This window comes from Mus caroli, chromosome 5 (assembly GCF_900094665.2).
Source record: "Mus caroli chromosome 5, CAROLI_EIJ_v1.1, whole genome shotgun sequence".
Classification (NCBI taxonomy): Eukaryota; Metazoa; Chordata; class Mammalia; order Rodentia; family Muridae; genus Mus; species Mus caroli.
In genome coordinates, this window is record NC_034574.1 from 5,690,134 (window position 1) to 5,713,800 (window position 23,667).

A 23,667-nucleotide genomic window follows, 5' to 3' on the forward strand; every position below is an offset into this window, starting at 1 on the left:
AACGACTCAGGGTCTTAAACATGGCTCTCCACAGAAAGGCGGCTTTTCATTAGGCACGCAAGAAAATCAAGAGGAAAGTCAATCAAGAACCGAGCAGGCTTTCGTTGCCAAAGATATGGGATACAAACCTTAGGATGAGATTGATTTCATCTTCCTTGGTCCACTCAGTACCCCCACTCTGCTTCCAGTTCAGGTAGTTGAGCCATTTAGAACGGCACTGCTTCTCTGAGCGGGTACCCACTCTTTCAGCTACAGCTGCCCAAGACACACCCTGTGTGACGATGTCACCTGGCTCCGTGCTTGTTAATTCATGAACTACCTCTGCAAGTCTCTTTTCTTCTTCTTCTGTCCATTTCCCTGAGAAAGCAATCATCCAGACTACATTGTTATCTTCTCAGTCATCATAGGATCTAGCCCTCTATGTCCAAGCACAAATGCAAAATATGAGTAGTTCTGTTGATAGATTATTTTACAACAGCACTCATCAGGAAACCACATGTACTCACAAGAATTAGAATTTATTGGCTTTTTAAGGATCGATATATTACCTAAATATAGCTACGAAGACTGCCTATAGCAGTGCACAGAACTCTGGAGCATCATCCAAAGCTTCTGCTTCCTTCCTTAAGCCACATCATGCTCTCGCTGTCTTATTGGTACTAACGGTGGTGAGTGAGACAGAGGACCTACCCTTGAGTTTTCATTAGTTAGGTAAGGGGGTAAAGAAAAACACTGTTTAGAAGCTAAACTAAACTTGGAAAAAATTTTCTTAATTAAAAGACTGAATATGGATTATGGATCCTTCAGGAGCATAAGACCAAAGAAGACCTATGAGAGAATCTACTGTAACTTGTTTTACAGAGGAATTAAGGGTCAGAAAAGATAGAGACAATGACAGACAGAGGGTTTCTACAGATTACTGTTTCTCACAAACATTAGGTCTGACATTGATCTTCAGTACATTTGTATATATAAGAGGTATGTGCAGACCTATCAGAATACTGAAATACTGAGAACTATAAATTTGTTTATGGAAAACTCTAATTCAAGTTTGAGATCCACAAATACATACAAACCACGGAAACATTCACAAGTTCTTCCTGACTTGGGGTTCTCCTGAGCCTTAAGCCTTCATAAACATAGGCTGCTGTCCAGTTAGATGGCCTTACGTCAAAACTACGTCTGTCTTAAAAAGGAATGGTTTCCCATGTGGAACAGTTTTAAACTGATACAAAACTGAAACATGCTAGAGTCAGACTTAGGTCCTTGCTATCAACATTCAATGTACTGTACTTTAAAGTTTAACACTCAGTTGGCTTTATCTTTTAAACCAAGGGAAGAAAGGAGTAGGAAATGATCCTCTGGGTTAGTGGGAGACCCACGGTGTCTGACAAGGGAGGCCCCCAGCACACTCACAGTACCTGTGTTGCAGGTATCCTTCATCAGCCGGCAGCGGTCTTTGACAGAAGAGGCACTTCTTCCTAGGGCCGCCCCTATTGTTGCCCAGTCATTGCCATGTTTTATCCGGAGCCTAGAACAAGAGTCTGCCGATCAGCATTTGGTTCAATTGTTTTCTCCCTTTTAATTTCACCATTTATTCTTCATTCTTCTTCTTCCCTTTTGACTGGTTTGGAAGTTGTGGGCAGCAATACTTTTGAGAGCCAAAGTTTGAAAGTGTGGCTTTTATTGTGTGAGGTCCACAGTTGTCTGTGGGTGAAAAAAAACAGGCAGCAATTGCCCTTTTCCTGGGTCAGAGAAAAAATAGGTAACTTGGATACGTGTTCAAAAAGACCAAATTTCCCCTCAGGCTACATAATTCCCAGGCAAGCCCCAAAGTTTTTCCTTTTGAGAATATTGTTAACAAGCATCTTTAGACATTTAAAAAAAGTCCAACAGTTCCTTATAAATAGGATCCACTTGCAATTGTCTTCAGATATACACAGACGTACACATAAAGTACACACTGCACTTCATGTTTATAGTCGTAGGTCAATGAAACAACATTATGCTTCTGGAAATACAGCCCTTCATTCCGGGGAACGTTCACCCCGTCTTAGTTTTACAGCAGGCCTTTGATCCTGGTATAAATTTCCTAAGTTTAGTGTTCAGGCCACTGAAGATATTCACTTAATTTCTTTTGGACTACCTACCTATTAGCGGCCTTAGCAAGCATCTGGTGACTAACAATAGGAGACTAATTTGTCTATTAGAGGTATACCTATGTATCTTCCAACAGAAATTCACGTTTTTAATAGCCAGATGAAATTATACCAGTCTTTCACAAAAGCTAACAAGTGCAGTCATAAAAACAAAGTTGAAAACTTACTCCTTGAGCTTCTCTATTTCTTCAGGAGTGTATCTAGAAATTCAGAACACGGGAGAGGAGATCAATTAAATACACTTTAGAGACCCGAACATTAACTCACACAGCACACAGATAATATTATTAAAGGGCTTTAAAGGGAGTTCTTTTTTTTTTTTTTTTGGTTTTTCGAGACAGGGTTTCTCTGTGTAGCCCTGGCTGTCCTGGAACTCACTTTGTAGACCAGGCTGGCCTCGAACTCAGAAATCCGCCTGCCTCTGCCTCCCAAGTGCTGGGATTAAAGGCGTGCGCCACCACGCCCGGCTAAAGGGAGTTCTTAAAAAGTTGAATGCTTCTATATTCTTAAAAGCTCTAATAATTATTTTTAGCTATAATATACATATATACTCTATCACTTTCTCTGTGAAAATCCAACATTTCCAACAGCTACTTGCCTTATGTTATCTAGTTAGGTCTCTGAAATTACAAATGCTCAATAGACTTATAAATAACAGTACATGACAGGTAAAGAGAAAAAAATTTCTAATTTTTTTTTCTAGTCAGGCAGATACTCTAACACATTTCTCTATTTTGACACAGCCAACACAATGTTTCTTTTATATGTTTTAAAAAAAACCCCAAAACCAAAACCATTTATCTGAACATTATATAAGGCTGTCCATTTTACAGCCAGTTGCACTACATGGAAGGTTTTTGAGAAGTTAGCCAAGTCATTCCTGAGCCAAACAACTTTCCTTTTGTCCCCCCACCCCCCATTGTAAAGTGTTTCTTCAGTGGCAGCGCGCTGATGGCTAGAGGAGGCTTCATTGTGACCTAACATCCCAGAGGCAAGAGCAGCTGCCGCCCATGGAGTACCTGCATGGAGCATCCCTGACAACTCTCGAGGAGGGCTGCCTTTCCACACAACCTATCTGTTACTAGCGAATTTACTTTCTACTCTGGTTTCATTTAAAATCAAATGACGTCACTATCCTATTATTACTATTATATTTCCAAATCAGGAAATAAAGAGTGAATTTGGACTTCTTTTATTAACACTTCGTAGATTTTTAACCACGCCAATGTTTAACCTACAAAACAAACTCTGACCTAGTCAATTCAATCAAGTTAACCTAAGTAAGATAGTTCAGATTCTAACTCTTAAAGAAGTCCTTATTACCAGGTTTCTCCACATATCAAATACTTACAAAATCACAAAATTATCAGTAAGGATTCATAGCTGCCTCCAATTCAGGAATTAAGTTTAAAAACTGATAGTTCCTTAACCACTCCCCTGTTACATGAAAGCATGCACAGTACAGGTTCTCATACTTCCCCACATGGTTCCTGTCATCATACATGCGCAGCACTCTTCTATAAACTGCAAACAAAGGCCGGTTCAGCCCCCACGCTATAGTCCTGTAGAAATCTTTTCTTTCGTCTTTTGACATCTCAAAGATGATTTCTGTAGCATCTTTTATTCCACGAGCCTAAAAGGGTTACATTTCTTTGATTTAGGGATGTCTGATACAATGTATATGGATATAGCATGCTTTAAATTAGTTTAATGTTAAAGGTCAACAATGACATTGAGAGACTCTATTGCTAGTAAGTCAGATATAAACTTAATGCTGCATTAATTATTCATGTGATACTTAAGGGCACAAAAATTAACCAACTCAAATAACTCAATTTCTGTTTAACTCATTTAAAAATCATTAAAAATTTAAAAGTATACTTGAGACAGGTACAAGAAAATCAAAAAAGCAAAATAACCAATCAAATAAATGGAAAGATAAGTTTAAAACTTGCTCTTTAAAAGGGTGAATTAAGAATAAATTTTGAAATGTTACATTCCTGGCAGAAAAAGGACACAAATACTAGAAATGAACAACAACCATGAGACACACACACACACACACACAAACAAATGAACAACAACCATGACACACACACACACAAATGAACAACCATGACACACACACACACACACACAAACAAATGAACAACAACCATGACACACACACACAAACAAATGAACAACAACCATGACACATACGCACAAATGAACAACAAGCATCACACACATACACACACACACACACACACACACAAGGCCTAAGCAGAGATGCTCCAAGACTGAACAACAAATGTGCACCAGGAAATAATCTTATAAAAGTGTGGATTTACATAAAATGACTAAATCCTGAACAATCAACTTACCAAAATGGATTCTGGAAAAGTGAAAATCAAATAGACACAAACCAAAAAATTAAAAAAAAAAAATCTATTACTACTGATGTTTTCATAGTGAAAGTGCCAGGCCCAAGTGATATTATCAGTAAAACACTACACATATTCAAGAGATAAATAACTGTGTTGGTAATTTCTGATTTTATTAGGCTAGCATAACCTCAATAACAAAACAAGTGAGAAAAACTTCAGAAAATAATTTTGGGCCAATGCTTAAAGCTTACTCAGTACTACTGATCCTGAAATCAGAGATGTCTAAGAAATTTATTTATCAACTTAAGTCCACCCAGCAGTAGTAGCTTGTTGAGTTTCAAAACAATCATTATTCCAATGACCCATATCAGAGTATTTATAGATAACATGTCAAATTTCAAAATATAAGCATAATACTCATAAATGATAAAACTTGTAATGAATCAGGGTTAGCTGCTGCCATAATAAAAGAACATGACAGAAATATATACTTGAAAATAATTATTTTCAGAGAATGCTTTATATATAGATAGCTAGAATTTTTTGAGAAAATAAACCAAGCAAACACCAAAGCACTGCATCAAGCTGCCAAATATGAAACAATCTATAGACATTTGCATTTCTCTACAAAGCATACAAAAGTCATGGAGAACATAAAATTAAAAATATTATAATACTTATACTGAGTTATTGTAGTTCCAATAAAAATTGTATCAAGATTTCATTCTCTACAAACTAAATTTTTAAGAGAAGAGTGCTAAAAATAGATATGACACTTATGAAGGGATCTGTCCTGTCAGGTATTACTGTTCAAGAGAGTGTTATACTGGTAAACGTAACAACAAAAAGATAAGCTAGAAAAAAATTGGAAAAGACTTTCCCACTATACACACTGTGGCAATTGTCATCCATACACAAAAAGAACTGAAGCCCTACCTCACTTCAATTGAGGGGATAAAATTCAAATGCAAAATTATAGAATGTGAAGGGCAGTAAGAGATTTCATACTTATAAGATATCATCTTATACAAGTGTGCAAGACAACATAAACAATGGATACTAAAATTAAGACTCTTTGCCCATTAAATGTTATGTAAAGAAAAGCGGGCCCTAAATTTTGACAAGGCATCTGTAATGAATAATCTATAAATCCTCACTATATATCATGTATTATGAACATCTGGCAGAAAAAAAAATCCATAGCCAAATGGGTAGAAAATACAAAGAAACATTTAAAAGGAGCTATAATGGTCAATAAGTATCTAAGATTATTTTACTTGAAAATCAACAGCATAAACATAAAAGAATGAAGATAAGCATTTCCTGTGTAGTAAACAACCTGAAATATATTTGTTCAGTAAAATAACAGCTACACAAGTCAATAAATGACGTCTAACAAAAACTACAACGCGGAGCAAGAGAAACTGCGTAAAATGTGGTCTCTTTACATACACATGAAAGCCAGGTAAAATTATAGTGGTATATATCTTCTAAAACGTTTAGAATCTCTTTTTCACTTATTCATAGTTTTAGTACTGCACACAATTAAAGCTGGATTTAGCAAACACCTATAATCCAAGCGCTGTTGGACAAGGTCAAGCATGCCGGCCCCTCTCAGGTGTGCTTGTGGCAGTTACTTTTGCTTATCACTGTGTGCAACATATGGACTATCTGACACTCAAAAGTGGCTCCTTGGCACTGTTCTAAGAGCACCACACAGCAAGATCAAGAATTAAAACCAACAAATTATCTCTTCTCCTTCCCAAGTATACTGTCAATTCCTGTCAGTCCTACCACTGTTCTCCAGATGACCTGAACTCAACTCTAAGCTACTGCAGCTCTTCCTGACTAGGACTGCACCTGCAGAGGACTTGCAGAGCTGCTTTCCCCGCCAGGTTGAGTTCCCACATGCCCTTTCAAATGTCTCAAAGCTTAGTCAGGACCACTCAAATGGAAGGGCCCCTGGAGATGCTCTAATCTGCTAAGCAAGAAACCTTCTTTATTTACTGACTTTTTGTTGCTATTGTTTCTTCAAAGTAGACTTTGCAAAAGCACTTCCATGTATCATTTGTAGAGAGTTTATAAAGAATAAGAGCTTTTAAAAAGCTCTTTCCGGTTTACAAAGCATACTTAGGAAGATTGCAGTTACCATTCAGTTTAGAAATATAGCCACAGTAGGCAGCAATGTGTTTATATGTATCAGATGATAATGGCTAACAAGAGTTATCATATCCTGCTACCCAAGCAATGCTAACAATCACATTTCAAACATGTACATCTAACTCCACCTCAAGGGTAAGGCAGCACGGCTCTGGAGAGGATTCTCCACCATCAACTCACCACTTTAAACTATCAGCTTCCCTTTAAAGCTTTATTACCTCCTATTTCTTGTACAATAAAGTTCTAATCTTTTGACCTGGACTTTATGCAGCTGCCTTGAGGCTATTTGCCTTGTTTCCAGTTAAAGGTTTAATGTTACACGTTTGTGTTGTAGATCTCTGGTCCTTTGCCACTCAGCATTTATGTATAGTGTTTACTATATGTGACCCACTCTTAGTTCACACCCTTCCAAGTTCATAGCCTTTCTCAGCTCACATACAAAAAGTACCTATGATCACAGTACCACAAGAGGAGAAGGGCAAGCTGTGACAAGTTCACAGACCTTGAAATTATAAAGGCAGCAATTTTCTGTTAAGAAAAATCAGTCAGACATTCGTAGTTTACACACAAAATACTACCTGGATACTCATGCCATCATCAGTAAACAAATTATTGAAATGTGAAAACATTATCATGGTGTACCTTCAGATAGCGCTCGATGTTGTTCATTAGAATATCAATTTCTTCCTTGGACCACATCCCCTGCTTCCATTTATGTCCTTTAAATGAGAACATTATTACATAAAGCATTGCCCTTTGAGATGAATAAAGCACAGTAGCCTTCCTTTGTAATGTGTGCCCCTAGGAACAGAACCAGGCTAATCTGCTGTTCCACTCATCCGAAATGTCCAAGTACTGAAGCTACTATAACCTTACTGAAAGAAGACAGATTTAAGTACTGCTTTTCTTTCAGAAGTAAAAAATTGCCAAGACAAAGGGAAAGACTCAAATCATACTCAAAAAATTTCCTTCATTACAAAATTATTTTTACAAGCAAAAAAACCCAAGGAGTAAAGATTCTGGGGCTGGGTAAGCATAGAACACTGGACGCCATGACTGAACCAGTGCTCACTTTGGCAGGTGGGGTTTACTCATGGATCTCTGCCGCCTTCCCTTAGTCATACAGCTATATTCCACAGTTCTTTGGTTTTTTGGTAACAGCTTCTCTCAGCTATGTGAATGCTATTCCACTTTAAGCTTCTAAAGGACTTTCAAACCAAAGTAAGAGTGACTTTCTCCTCTTAAAAGCAGTAACTGTATTGCCTCTCAAATACCACCACAATGCTGTGGTGGCGCACACCTTTAGTCCCAGCACTTGGGAGGCAGAGGCGGCGGATTTCTGAGTTCGAGACCAGGCTGGTCTACTAAGTTCCAGGACGGCCAAGGCTACACAGAGGAAACCCTGACTCAAAAAAACAAAACAAAACAAAACAAAACAAACCACCACAATATAATGTTCAGAACACAACAAAACTTCCTCTGTATCAGAAATAGAAAAGTAGTAATATTCCACAAGAAATAGCATTATGGTATCACTCAGGCTAAAATTTAAACCCATTAGTTAGAAAGATTACACTACTCTGTCCCACCAAGGAAGTCCTAATTCAGAATCTTGATGACAACAAGCCTTTCTAGACTCAAGGCTTCTGGGTTGGAATCTCAAAGTCAGACTGCGTTACCTTTGTTAGTGAGAGAATCCTTATCTTCTTTAGTTGTAAACCATGCTTGGCTAACTGCTGAAACTTCCTCAGTACCCAATGGAGATATTTCATCTAGTTGATCATTCTGTAAAATCTTTAAAAGAGAAGAGGGTGGGGGTTTGGGGTAGGCCGAGCGATAGAGAAAAAGGTTGGAGCTTGATTTAATACCCAAGCTGACCCACCTTTTTTGATGCTAGGAATTATAAAATTCTAACAAACACATTCACTTTTGTGTGCACACTGCCTTTTATCATCTGCATCAGTACTGCATTACTGAAGTCATTATAGGAAGCTGGATGTTGTGATGCATACATACCTATAATCCTGGCATTTGGGAGGCTAAAGCAGAAGGATGTTGAGTTTGCCAGCTGGGGCTATATGGTCAGATCTTGTTTCAAAAAAATGGAAGTAAGATATTCCAAGCCAAGTGGAGTACATAAGCCTTTAATCCCAGCATTCAGGAGGCAGAGGCAGGTGGATCTCTTTGAATTTAAGACCAGCCTTGTCTACAGAGTGAGGTCCAGGACAGCCAGAGCTGCACCGTGAGATCTTGTCTCAAAGAACAAAAACAAAACCAAGCAAGCAAACAAACAAAAATATATTCCAAAGTCATTTTGGTATTTCTGCAGGCAAAATGAACTTTTCCACACAGTTGGTGCCAGTTTCAGACAGATCTCCTGTCCTTGGGTGTTATGACTGGCCTATGTCCTCAGGGATTTTCTCTTACCTAGTATGACTTCTTCATAAAAGATTATCAGAGTAGATTAAAAGAAATCACTGCAGAATCACTGTTTGCTTTACCTCCTGATAATTTTTTGTTAGCCTGTGAAGATTCATTGCCTTCCTGGTGTTTCTGTTCCTCTCAAAGAATTATGATAGAAATAGTTATTATCACTGTGGCTACAGGGATCTTTATGCACCATCACTGGCTACAGCTTTAGTCCATTCAAGGTAATTAGGCATAGAACACAGACTTGACCATGGGCTTAAAGGGAGCTATACTAGAAAAAGGACAGACTTGGTAATAGTGCAACCACATGTATGAGGCTGTCATAGATACATCAGAGAGTCACATGATTAACTGTCATTCAGTTTACTCTCTGGCCTGAATAAATTACTCGCCTAAGTCACTGCTTGGAGTAAGTTCCAAGTATGAATGTACTGTTTCTCTTTTAAACAAAAAACTGAATTTCTAGTCTGAAGAATGGAATTCCATTTTTCATAGAAATAAAGCTGTCACTGAAAGATCCGAGCACAGTGAGAAGATACATGTCTCCATGGTTGCCTCTTTTGACACTATTCGTGGAAGTGATTTAAATCTAGCTAGAAATCACTGGATAGCCAGTGAGATGGCTCAGAAAATAAACTGTTTGGCATCAAACTTGCTGACCTGAATTCAATTCCTAGAACCCACATTGTGGAAGGAGAGCAAATCCATTTTTATAAGTTATCTTTTGACTTTCACATGTGTGCTATAGCATGCACAGATGCACACATGCACACACATGTAAACAAATAATATGCATGTGTGTGATTATATGAAAAACTATTGAAACAAGTGCAAGTCTTAACAGTTTTAACTGCATATTTGTTTGTTTGTTTGATTGATTGATTGAAGTTATGTTCCCTCTATTTCTAAAGTGTCTGGAACTTTTCTCATGAAGGCATGTTGAATTTTGTCAAATGCCTTTTCAGCACCAAGTAAATTAGTACTAACTAGATGATGAAAATTTATAAACTAGAATACTATTCAGCTCTAAAAAAATGAAGTAACAAAATTTGCAGGAAAATGGATAGACTTTGAATATATATCAAATTAGATCATACAATCTCAGAAAGACGAAAACTGCATGATCTCCCTCATATGCAGAATCCCGCCAATACTGTATGTAAATGAACATACATGTGAGTGAAGGTAGAACAGAAAGAGTAAGAAAGGCTGGCGCAAAGGGAGGAGGAAAGGCTGGATGCAGGTGATGGACAGGAGTCATAAAGCAGGATAGAAAGCAGCTCCCTAATCTCATCCTGTCAGAGAGCTTTCATTTTTGGTAGGTTAACATATATTTGATATTAAAGTGTAGAATCCAATGTGAAGCGTCATAGCTTCAGAATGGCTATCTTAGCTATAGTCTTTGAAATGTACAGACTGTTGAGTCTGGTAAACTTTGGTCTGTGATATTCATTTTATTTGCAAGACTTTTTATAATAAAGATCATACAATTTTTAAATTAAAGAGGTAGAATACTTGGACAAGACCCATTTGGAAGAAAGAATTTTTCTATTACTTTAAGAGCACTGAAAAAAATCCTCTCCATTCAAACAGAGCACATATGAGGTGTACTAAGTTCTTTTTTTTTTTTTTTTTGGTTTTTCGACACAGGGTTTCTCTGTGTAGCCCTGGCTGTCCTCAAACTCAGAAATCCGCCTGCCTCTGCCTCCCAAGTGCTGGGATTAAAGGCGTGTGCCACCATGCCCAGCCTGTACTCAGTTCTTAATATTACATACCAACCTGGAACTCTTGTACTTCCTAAATGAAAGGTCACTGTATGCTTCATAAAAATGTTCAAATATTTTGAATTCAAAAATATTAAGGGCTGGAGAGATGGCTCAGTGGTTAAGAGCGCCGACTGCTCTTCTGAAGGTCCTGAGTTCAAATTCCAGCAACCACATGGTGGCTCACAATCATCTGTAATGAGATCTGACACCCTCTTCTGGTGCACCTGAAGACAACTACAGTGTACTTAGATATAATAATAAATAAATCTTTAAAAAAATTAAAAAAATATTAAATAGTTATTAAATAAAGATATGAAGTAAAAGAATAAGTGAACTAAAAGCAAAAGGCACAATCAGGCAGACATAAATTTAGAATACATACACATTAGATTCAGACCACATAAGACAGCAAAAGAAGTTCACATTAAGAACAGAAAGGCCTGGCTATTAGCCAATGTCACAACACATGAGAAAACGTATCTAGTTCTACAAGCACCAAATGGAATAGCACAACTGTAATCACTGCTATTAACAGCTCAAGATCTCTAGACACAGATGAAGGCACATCCATTACTTCCTATTCCAGCAGCCATGATCTCTACAGGGAACACATATTAAGAATCTATTTTTGTTTACATGTTGGGACAAAAATCCCTTAATTATAGGTCTTTAGTTTTATTGTCATTATGTTATCAAAGTATAGCCTCATCAGTTTTTACTTAAGCTGTGTATAATGACCATGTTCCACACTGAAGTCAGTTTAAAACATGTACTATACCTGAATTTGTGTCACAGTTCCCTCAGAAAGTTCATCATCTGCCACCTCTGTAGTTGCCGTCATGGTCACCTCAAAGCTCTGATCATTTTCTGAAACTTCAAGAAAATAATGATTCATCTGCACCATCATAATCATAGGCTCTAGTTCCCCTAACAAACATCCATAGAGCCTGATCATCTAATTTCCTAAGCCACGTTTTACCCATCATTATAATGCACATTAATTTGTTCAATAGACATGAATACCAGGTAGGAAACTCCTTTCATGGGGCTTACAGTCTAGAAATGGACAAGATACTATGTTGGGTGACACTCATAAGCCAAGGACAAAATAAAGCAGGAAAAAGAACGGAATAGGGTGAAGCAGTGTGTCTCAAATTTTAGGTATGAACTAGGGTGATAGGACTTGGGGTAAGGAAGGAAGCTAGTCTCGAAGTAAGGCACTTTCAGGAGAGACAAGCACAAAGGCTCTGTGATAGGGCGTGCGCACAAGTGTAACCAATTCATGTTGTCAGAGCAGATGAAGTAAGAGCAGAAGGAGACTGAGTGAGACCTCACAGCCCATAACAAAGATGGGACAAGAAAGCCCTGGATGACACTGAGCAGAAAATTGACATAAGCATCCTTCATTAACAGGATTGTTCTGGCTGCTGTCAGGAAAGCAATCTGAAGGGAAGAAGGGCTAGAGTGAGCACAGAGAGGCCAGGGGTTTCGACTAGGGGGAAGCATAAATAGTTCAAATTGTGAATGCATGTTAGTGATAGAGCCAATATGCTTCCAAGACAAATGAGATGTATAAAAAACTCCAAAGACAAGGATGACAGGTGCTCTGCCCCCTTTTGAAATTTACACAATAAGAATAGACTACTATTAAGCATTCGTGAGTTTTCAGTAAGTCACTTTTTTTTTTTTTTTTTTGGTTTTTCAAGACAGGGTTTCTCTGTATAGCCCTGGCTGTCCTGGAACTCACTCTGTAGACCAGGCTGGCCTCGAACTCAGAAATCCGCCTGCCTCTGCCTCCCGAGTGCTGGGATTAAAGGCGTGCGCCACCACGCCCGGCTCAGTAAGTCACTTTTAAATACATGACTAAGATAACTATTAAACATCAAAAATTGAGGGAAAAGGCTCTACTGTACCAAGCACTTCTAAGAGAAGTCTGGCTGAAATAAGTAGGACCATCATCACCAAAGTAAGTCACTTTTAAATACATGACTAAGATAACTATTAAACATCAAAAATTGAGGGAAAAGGCTCTACTGTACCAAGCACTTCTAAGAGAAGTCTGGCTGAAATAAGTAGGACCATCATCACCAAAAAGAAAAAACAGAAATTAGGATCCCCTAGGTAACAAGTGAGAACAGAAGAGGCGCTCTAAGAGTGGAGTCTTAGCCTTGGGGCTTCCGTACTTAGAGGCTGCTTTGACGTGCACAAGTCAAACTAAACGGTGGACATAAAAGACACACACAAAGACAGGAGGAGAGAAAGAAAGAAAGGATAGCACAAGGTCTCTGGAGACCTGGGAGATCACGGTGAAATTAAAGAATGTTAAAGAAAAATGAGAAAAGACATAGAGGCAAGGGCAGACAGTTGGATAGTGGCCAAAAATGGCTTCAGGGCTTTAGTTTATGGAAAAATATGTGTTTAACATTAATAGGAGTCATCCAGGTAGAGAATGAACAAGTAGTGATTCAGAGACCCAAGAACTTTCGAACATCTGGGAGTCTGCAAAGTCCTGAAGCTGGTAAGCAGAAAAGCAAGCCTTAGCTAGCTAAGGACACATGGACATATGCAAATGGAGTAATGGTAATAGGATGTATAGTATATTTTCTTGTAGTATAGTAAATTTTCTCTGAAATAGAAAGCAAGGATGTCCTCTGGGTAAGAAACATGTAGGAGTCAGATTTGGGGACACATGAAACAATCTTCTCAGAGTGGAAGAGAATATTAGTAAGTCTTGTGTGACATTTCCTGACAGATCATATATCCCACTCATGAGGAAGAAAGCCAAGTCAGATTATTCATTCTACCTTTCTCTAAGGCTGTTCAACTAGTTGTGTTAAGTATAAACAGGAAAAAACCCAATTGACCTAGGGTTATAGTTTTCCAAAGGACAATGAAAGGAAAGGGGGGAAAGGCATCTAAAGGCAATTGCAAGACAGTAAACATAGCAACCACAAAACTGCAACTGGGTAAGTAAGGAGAACAGGAACAATGACAAAGCGGCAAATCAGTGGGCTCAGAACTGAAAAGGATTACTGGAGTTCTGCAGAGACTGTGCTGCAGAGAGGAAGCAACAAGTCTGAAAGGTCACAAATGCACACCACTAACAAGTGACCCAAGAGAGCAAGAGAGAGAAGCAAATGGAGAACAGATGAGTGACTGGGGTTTCAATAGAATTGCCTTGGCAGCAGGTAATTATCATGATACTGTGAGAAGCAGCAGGTGACCACAAAGGAGTAAGCGAGAATGACTAACATGAGAGGATAGAATCAGCAACTTTGAGCCTGGCATGGTGGCGCACACCCCAGCAACTGGGGAGGCAGAGGCAGGCAGATTTCTAAGATCGAGGCCAGCCTGGTCTACAAAGGACAGTCAGGGCTACACAGAAAAACCCTGTCTCGAAAAACAAAACAATAAAATAAAAAAGTCTATTAGAGCCACTTGACTTATAGTTTATTGCCAATGTTTCTTTGTTGATTTTCTGATTTGTCCAGAGATCAAAGCGGGAAACTGGAACTCTCAACTATTACTTTATGCAGTATATTTCTCTTTATACTAACATTTGGTTTATGTAACGGGTGTTCCACTGCTGGGGGTGTATACATGTTTGCAACTATTATTTCACCTTGTTCAATCAATCCTTTATAATTATGGTTATCTTTGTAATTTCTTACCCCAGCCCTGAGTACACTGGCTCATGCCTTGCTGTCACTGACAATGAGACCACCTGGGGGGAGCCTTCCCACCTAGATGCTTCTATTGTTCTGTGACAATTCTACCTGCTGAGATTCCAGATACAGCAAGCAACCCAGTGATTGACACCTTCTTGCCAAACCAGTGCTGTCAGACAGATTGCTTACAGGCATCAAGAGTGGATCTGTGGTCTTTGTATATATTGGATATTAGTCCCCTATCAGATTTAGGATTGGTAAAAATCCTTTCCCAATCTGTGGGTGGCGTTTTTGTCTTATTGACGGTATCTCTTGCCTTACAGAAGCTTTGCAATTTTATGAGGTCCCATTTGTCGATTCTTGATTTTACAGCACAAGCCATTGCTGTTCTGTTTAGGAATTTTTCCCCTGTGCTTTTCCCCACTTTCTCCTTTATAAATTTCAGTGTCTCTGGTTTTATGTGGAGGTCTTTGATCCACTTGAGCTTTGTACAAGGAGGTAAGAATGAATCAATTTGCATTCTTCTGCATGATAACCACCAGTTGTGCCAGCACCATTTGTTGAAAATGCTGTCTTTTTTCCACTGGATGGTTTTAGCTCCCTTGTCAAAGATCAAGTGACCACAGGTGTGTGGATTCATTTCTGGGTCTTCAATTCTATTCCATTGATCTACCTGTCTGATGCTGTACCAGTACCATGCAGTTTTTAATCACAATTGCTCTGTAGTACAGCTTGAGGTCAGGCATGGTGATTCCACCAGAGGTTCTTTTATTGTTGAGAATAGTTTTTGCTATCCTAGGTTTTTTGTTATTCCAGATGAATTTGCAAATTGCCCCTTCTAACACAGTGAAGAATTGAGTTGGAATTTTGATGGGGATTGCACTGAATCTGTAGATTGCTTTCGGCAGGATAGCCGAAAATTTTAATATATTAATCCTGCCAGTCCATGAGCATGGGAGATCTTTTCATCTTCTGAGATCTTCTTCAATTTCTTTCTTCAGAGACTTGAAGTTCTTNTCATATAGATCTTTCACTTCCTTAGTGGGAGTCACACCAAGGTATTTTTATATTATTTGTGACTATTGTNAAGGGTGTTGTTTCCCTAATTTCTTTCTCATCTTGTTTATCCTTTGTGTAGATAAAGGCCACTGATTTGTTTGAGTTAATTTTATATCCAGCTACTGCACTGAAGCTGTTTATCAGGTTTAGGAGTTCTCTGGTGGAATTTTTAGGGTCACTTATATTTACTATCATATCATCTGCAAATAGTGACATTTTGACTTCTTCCTTTCCAGTTTGATATCCCCTTGATCTCCTTTTGTTGTCTAATTCCCCTGGCTAGGCCTTCAAGTACTATATTGAATAGGCAGGGAGAAAAGTGGGCAACCTTGTCTAGGCAGCCTTATTTATAATAGCCAGAAGCTGGAAAGAACTCAGATGTCCCTCAACAGAGGAATGGATACAGAAAATGTGGTACATTTACACAATGGCATACTACTCCGCTGTTAAAAACAATGAATTTGTGAAATTCTTGGGCAAATAGATGTATCTGGAGGATATCATCCTGAGTGAAGTAACCNAATCACAAAAGAAGTCACTTGATATGCACTCACTGATAAGTGGATATTAGCCCAGAAAGTTAGAATACCCAAGATACAATCTGCAAAACACAAGAAAATCAAGATGAAGGAAGACCAACTTGTGGATAGTTCATTCCTCCTTAGAATAGGGAACAAAACACCAATGGAAGGAGTTACAGAGACAATGTTTGGAGATAAGACAAAAGAATGGACTATCCAGAGACTACCTCACCCAGGGATCCATCCCATAATCAGCCACCAAATGCAGACAGTATTGCATACACCAGCAAGATTTTGCTGAAAGGACCCTGATATAGTTGTCTCTGTGAGGCTTTGCCATTGCCTGGCAAACACAGAAGTGGATGCTCACAGTCAGGTATTGGATGGAACACAGGGCCCCCAATGGAGAAGCTAGAGAAAGTACCCAAGCAGCTGAAGGGGTCTGTAACCCTATAGTTGGGACAACAATATGAACTAACCGGTACCCCCAGCTGCTTTTGCCCCTCAACTATTTAGGCCATGCAGCTTTGGCTACACATCAGAGCCAAGGGCTGAGAGGGGACTGAGTGGCCAAACTTTGTGCCTTTACTCTAGGTTTTATTTATTCTTAACAAAAGAGGAAAAAATATGCAAATGTTTCTGCCTCTTCTTTTGTTCTGTTTAAAACAATAAAGTACATTTATATGAATAAAAAAAAAAAAAGAGGAACATTCCTAAATTGATTTTATCAACAACTTTTACAAATGTGGAGAACAAGAGTCCAACTTAGTAAGTCCAGTCTTCTATTAGACTTCAGATTATGTTCCCAATGCAGTGAACAAACACAAACCACATGCACGCTAGTGCCACCATCTCCACAAATTATTAGATGATAAGACGAGCTTAATACCATAAAATAGAACAAAGTGCCAAGTAGACACTGAACCTATGAACCAAGTATTTTAATTAATGAACTAGCTAGTCACAATTTAGTCCAAAAGAGTTACTCAAAAACTCTTGCATATAAAATATTCATATAGGATTATATTTGTATAGATAAGCTAACTAAGTTTTTAAAAAGTGACAAAGAAACAGTAAGAAACACTTAAAAACATGAACCAACAGGAAGAAACTTCATTTAGTTAAAAATTTTAGGCACAGATATGTTACACTTGAAATTAATACTAGTCTTAATTGTTTTTTTTTTATGCACAATAAACTGAAATAAAATGATGTCTGTTCAGTTTGAGAAGCAATTGGCTCTGTACAATTTTCTATGCTAAATACCTAGTCCTAACTTCACTGACTAGATAAAGATTTGATTTCATTTGATACTTATGTGCAAAATCAAAGTTCTCAATAATGGCTACTCTGCTTGCAGTGACAGTACCTTCAACAGGCAGGTGGCTCATTTCTACCCCTACATATGAAGGCATCTAATAGGAACAGATTTCCAAATTCTTTACTAAGCAACAGAATCAGGATGTAATGTTGTTGCTGGTATGCCTGTCAATGACATTCATCTGAAATGTCTCTCTTCTCTGGAATCTAGCCGACTGTAAAGGATATCAAAACCTAAACATACTAAAAACCTTATTAGAGCAAGAAACCTAGGCATCTACCTAACTTCCATGCAGATCAACATGAGGGCTAAAGTGTGTCCTAGAGAAACTAGACTACCTGGGAATGTTTGAATGTCCTGTCTCTCTGAGCTTCATTTTCTTCATTGCAATGAATGATAATTGTACCTACTGCATAGCACTGGAGGAAGGTTGGGGGAAAGGTAGAGTTTAAATACCTTATACTGTTGAACAAAGTAGGGATGAATACATATCCATTTACAAATGAGGAGAGCGTCAATTAAAAGGTTCTCATAAAGTCTACTGCAGCAGGTTGAGAGTAAAGAAGTGTTGAAAAGATTGGACAATATGTAAAGGCAATGTGAGAGTTATGCTTGGCACACAAACCTTCATTGAGCATTAGCTTAAAAACCAATTTTTTTTTTCTTGACTAGATAAAAGTAGAGCTCAGGTCTCTCTAGAAATCCCAAATGACTCTTGCAAGCTAAAGTCCAATTCCTTAACAGACTTACGTGGGAGTGCCACGACTGATATGCATGGCGTAGCGTCATCAATGCTTTGATCATCCTCAGAGGACAAACAAAGCCTCTTATGTGGAGGTTCAGTACTGTCTTCTGAGTCTACTTCATCAGGGTCTAACGGAAGGGGAAAAGTAAACCAAACACAATGCTCAAAACCTCAGGCCAATTAATTTCAAATAACAAAACCTCTACCTACTACATCCATCTCTGCAGGATTTTCTTATCCATTAAAACCATCCTTCCACCCACTTGCTCACTTGGATTCACCCAGCTACACTAGGACTCAGGAGTCACTGCATTCTCCTTGCTTACAGCAGTACCCAGCTCCTGTTCTTATAACAAGAACTATGGTGGGCAAAAGTGGACCTTCTAACTAACTTGGTTTCCCAAAGATTTCACACACAGAGAAGGGCTGAGCATCGATTCATTCAAACATTTCCTAAATGTCTACAGTTGGTTCTAGGTCCTGGGAACAGAACAATGAAGGATGTCCTTCAAGGAAGTTCTGGTGGAGTAATAACTAAACCAACAATTTCATAATCGCGTACTCAGAGCTGTGACCATGGGATGAAGAGGTTGTTGTGAGCACACAGAGGACTTCTCTTTAGACTGGAAGTGAAGGGAGTTTTCCTAAGGAGCTTTCATGAACTTGAAAAAAAATGCAAGCAGGGAAACGTTTGTCTCTCCTGGCAGTTAGAGAAAAATGTGCAGTAGAACTGAAGACTAAAAGGAAGTGTTATAAAAATAAAACTGTGGACTACTGAAGAACATGAGCACATGGATTCTAACAACCATGGTCACTATGGCAAGCAAGAGGGAAGGCTAGGAGCAAGCAATGAAGTAATCAAAGCACCCAGGTATATATCCTAAAAAACACGCTAAGCTTTCAATACAGCCCCTGAGAGTGGGAAAACTGGAGTAAAGGCTGGAGTTACTCAGATGAGAAAAGACAATCTGATCTAATAAAGAGGGACGACCCAAAACAAGGGGAAATGGAGCTTTAGGGCAGCACACGACCAGTTAGGTCACAACACAAGGGATTTATTCCTAGCTAAAAAGGAAAAGTGAAGTTTAAGAAGTATCTGGAAAGAAGCCCTTGGGCCATGTAAAATCCAGGGTGCCTAATAGTAGTATAGAAAATTCGTAATAAAGACAGAAATGTGAGCCATCATAATAGGTAGATACTAGCTAAAATGAATGAATGAAATAACCCAGGAGAAATGACACAGCAGTGGGACAGAAAGTAGTAAGTAAAGCATATGAGCACATGCTTAGACTAAAATTCAGAGCTAATTAAGAAGTACTAAAGTACTTCTGAAACATAAATTATAAATTAAGATTAAACTATAGTACAGAGATTAATCTATAGTCCATGGCCTTTTCAAGCACATTAGACTAAATTATTTGTGGGTGTTGGATAAAGGGTGCAAGGGAACCGATAATCCCCAGTGTCAGTTAATTAGCAAATTCTCCTACCATTCTGAGGGCAATGAAGAATGAGGTTCCCGTCTGTGTCCTGAGTAAACGTCACAGAGTTCACAGTTTCTACTGTTACTGTGTCAGAATCCTCTTCAACTGTGCTCATACTCAAATCTGTATAAGAAGAGACTATGTAAGGACTTATAAAATTAATTCCAGATAGTACATGAAACTGACCTAGATATCTGTTTTATAGTCTTTATATAAAACTGCAAAAGGAGTTCAGATATCACAAACTGCCTTTCTTAGTCTCTCCCCACTGTTAAGAATTAGATTCAGGGGGCAGGGGATTAGATTCAATAACCTGCAAGAATCTGACCAACTCTTGAGTAGTTCTACCAACTTACAATATTTCCATTTTGTGGTGGTTACTCTTCACTGTCAAGCTGAGATTTAGAATCACCATAGAAATAGACCTCTGGGCTTGACTGTAAGGGATTTTCTAGACTAGGCTGAGCTGGGAAATGCACTTTAAATGTGAGTGGCATCATGCCATGGGCTGAGGTCTCAGACTATGTACAAAAAAAGTGAAGAGAAGGGAGTAGGAGCACACACATTTCCCTGCTGCCAGGATGAAGATACAACGTGGATGCATGGGACCGGCTGGCTCAGGCTCCTGCCATCACATCTTCTTGGCTGTGATGATTGGACCCACAACTTCCTATTTATACTTGACAAATGGTCTACCACTTAACTAGATTTCAAACCTGGTATTTTTAGCAGAAAATTAACCAAAACTTTCATCTTGATCTAATAATTCTAAGCACCTTTTGAGTATTTAATAAGCCCTGTTACCTGAAAAATAAGAACACTAAACAATTCTTTTCTCCCCCATAGTATTAAACAAACACACTTAACCACCACCAAGCAAACACGTTTGTATGGGTTTGGGGCCTACTCCTGACAAAGAGAATTCCAATTTAAAGTGCTGTCCGTCACTTGCAGTTTTGTATGTAACAGCACATATGGTGTGCTTGTTCTCAAACAAACAATTGGAGTCTTAGAACAAGGTCAGTATCTTGTGGCTAACAGAGATCAAAGTACTGGACTACTAATGCCTGATTGAAGTCTACAGAATCTTATAATATAGTTCTTGTTTCAACAGGTTTTCCCCATATACCTTTTACTGATAATACAGACAAAAGTCTTGAAGTATATTCAATTACTCAGTATATGACCCACATAGGTATCAATCCATTTATATATAGTTTAATTCCATTTAAAATTTTTCCTTTGGCAAAAAATACAACTATATTAATATTTACATGGTAAAGCTTCAATGAGTAGTATACGCTTACTGTATCAAAGAACTTAATTTTACGATTGTAATGACACCATTTTCAAGATAAAGATGAATGGAACTCATGGTGTAGTTATGACAGGTCTGCAAACCATTGGGTGGATTTCTGCAATAAAGGGAGACTTACCTAGACCATAGATGGATTAGCTACAGGCCTTCCCATAGAATCCCACCTCTGTGCTTTGGCCGCAGCATCACTCAAGTTATCCAAACTGCTTCTCCTCCATGCTTGTGCATCTGTGATCCTCTAGAACACTGACAGCATAATACGAGGCTTAGACACAGCAAGTAGTATCTGAGTACTGGTTATAATGCTATATATAGCACTCTGGCCTCACACCTGATACCTCACCCACAATAGAAAGACACAACTTTCTTCTGAATGCAGTTTATGGCAAGCAGCCTGAACACCAGTATTGTATAAACAAAGACAGAAACAATCCATTCTTTATCCACTTAGAGCTCCTAGAAAGTTTCTTTTTTTTTTTTTTTTTTTTTGGTTTTTTTCGAGACAGGGTTTCTCTGTGTAGCCTTTGCTGTCCTGGAACTCACTCTGTAGACCAGGCTGGCCTCGAACTCAGAAATCCGCCTGCCTCTGCCTCCCGAGTGCTGGGATTAAAGGCGTGCGCCACCACGCCCGGCTAGAGCTCCTAGAAAGTTTCTTAAACCAAGCAGCCACTCAGCAAACAGTCAGCTGTCCTCTGAAAACAGGTTTAGGTATACAAGTGGTTACAGTACACCTTGGAACCATTGTGCACTTACCACATATGAAAAACTAATTAACATTCCCAGTAATATATTAACACCCCTGAAATACCTTATTTCATCTTAAACCATTACAAATTATTTACATCATCTATTCAATCAGAAACCATGTAAGAGGACAGGTAAACAACCCTATAAAGGAACATGGGAACCAACCAACCTTTATATTATCAGGTCAGCAACATTTTCTGGGCATAGTTTATTTCTAACAGATCCCTGAGTATGGAGAAGAGAGAAGGTGTAAATTATAAAGACCTGTGTTTAGGAGGTGACTGTGGTTTGGAAACATCAGCACTCAAGGAGAGAGAGAATAGCTTTGCTTTGGGGGCAGAGCCAACTAGGCTTTATGACTGAAGAGAATTAGACTGAGAAGGGAACACCATCTCAGGATGATTCCTGGGCTTCTGGCTTCAACTCAAGGGATTTTATCATAAGCTCTTTTTATCAAGTATTAGTAATAGTGATACCTAAATGTAAGATATATGGTATTTAAGGTGCCAAGTGGATGGTTGAATATTAAGTTGTGCTCAGAAGGCATAATTAATACCTATAAATTTGACTTAGTATAGTATGCAAGTTGTTTTTAAAGATACCTAGAAATCGGAGGCTTAGACTCTAGTTCCAGAGTGCTCTTACTTACATATGGAAGACAAGGGCTGGCTCAGGTTAAGAGAAACTGGGTTCAGTTCCTGGCACCCACATGGCAGCTCACAACCCTCTGTAATTTCAGTTTCAGGACCCAGCAGTCTCTTTTGGCCTGTGGAATACAGACATACATGCAGGCAAAAAACACTCATAAAATAACAAATCAATCAATATTTTAAAAAAAGGAATGAGGAAGACAAGCAGAGGAGATGGAGGACTAGCTGGCGACACAGAAGGAAACCGAGTAAGTATCCAATGGGTATTAAAATGACTAACTGCCAGTAAAATGACAGAGAAGTACTTATTCTAGCAATATGGAGAACATTCATGACCTTAACAGAAAGTAATTTCAGGCTGGAGAGATGGCTCAGCTGTTAAGAGCACTGAATGTTCTTCCAAAGGTCCTGAGCTATAATCCCAGCAACCACATGGTGGATCACAACTATCCGTAATGAGATCTGACGCCCCCTGCTGGTGCTGTCTGAAGACAGCTACAGTGTACGTACATATAACGGTACAATACATAAAGCTTTGGGCCGGAGTGAGCAGAGGTCCTGAGTTCAATTCCCAGCAACCACATAATGGCTCACAACCATCTGTACAGCTACAGTGTACTCATATACATAAAATAAATAAATCTTTGTAATTTCAGTGGACTGGAGTGTAGAAGTAAAACAGAGAATCCAAAATACCTTTGGAAGACAAGACCTTTGAAGATAAAGATAATGGGAAAAGGAAATGGTCATGCCAGTGTTGGATGAGTATTTCAACATGTCTCTGTTTAAAGTCAAATACTCGTCTAAACAGGACACGTTGATGAATAAATCAAAGCAACTAGGGAGAAGAAACTTTGTGCTTTGATTCCCATTGACTAGACTCACAATTATGCTTGAACTCGAGTCCTTTACCTGCCTGCCACTGCTATCATGAACTCTCTGGAGCACATACACAGCACTAGCAGCCTCTTTTGAGCCCGTCCTCCCAATCAGTGGTGGTGTCAGTTTTACACTAATTAGAACTAAGAAGACAGAACGGAGGAAAGGCAGTAACATTAGTTACAGACAAACTGACTTTCTGGCATATTCCCATTCCTGATGAATTACCTTGAAACAATAAATACTTTAATAAATTAAAGAAAAAGAACCTGAAAATTGCATAAAATGTATAATGGCACTCTTGCGTATGCTCATATTTGAAAGATGAACCCTTCACTTACGGCTTACAGAGGGGATTAAGGGAGGAAGACATGGAACAGGGCATCATAAT

At 38.6% G+C, this 23,667-nt stretch overlaps 1 protein-coding gene across 4 annotated transcripts in view; it reads right to left on the reverse strand.

The window, feature by feature from the left end:
* Positions 1-23,667, reverse strand: part of Dmtf1 (cyclin D binding myb like transcription factor 1) — a 41,088-nt gene that overhangs the window by 10,262 nt on the left and 7,159 nt on the right. For 2 of the 4 annotated variants that reach the window (XM_029477165.1, XM_029477163.1), the window contains exons 2-11: positions 21,119-21,246; positions 19,689-19,805; positions 18,204-18,326; positions 11,663-11,757; positions 8,368-8,482; positions 7,331-7,407; positions 3,635-3,792; positions 2,327-2,359; positions 1,422-1,531; positions 129-357 (exon numbers count right to left, since the gene is read on the reverse strand). In XM_029477165.1, the coding sequence (XP_029333025.1) occupies positions 129-357; positions 1,422-1,531; positions 2,327-2,359; positions 3,635-3,792; positions 7,331-7,407; positions 8,368-8,482; positions 11,663-11,757; positions 18,204-18,326; positions 19,689-19,797 (1,049 nt within the window). In that variant the 5' untranslated portion in view covers positions 19,798-19,805; positions 21,119-21,246. Of the gene's footprint in view, positions 1-128; positions 358-1,421; positions 1,532-2,326; positions 2,360-3,634; positions 3,793-7,330; positions 7,408-8,367; positions 8,483-11,662; positions 11,758-18,203; positions 18,327-19,688; positions 19,806-21,118; positions 21,247-22,396; positions 22,514-23,667 lie in introns of all 4 variants that reach the window. The other 2 variants (XM_021162746.2, XM_029477164.1) reach the window with 2 other exon arrangements.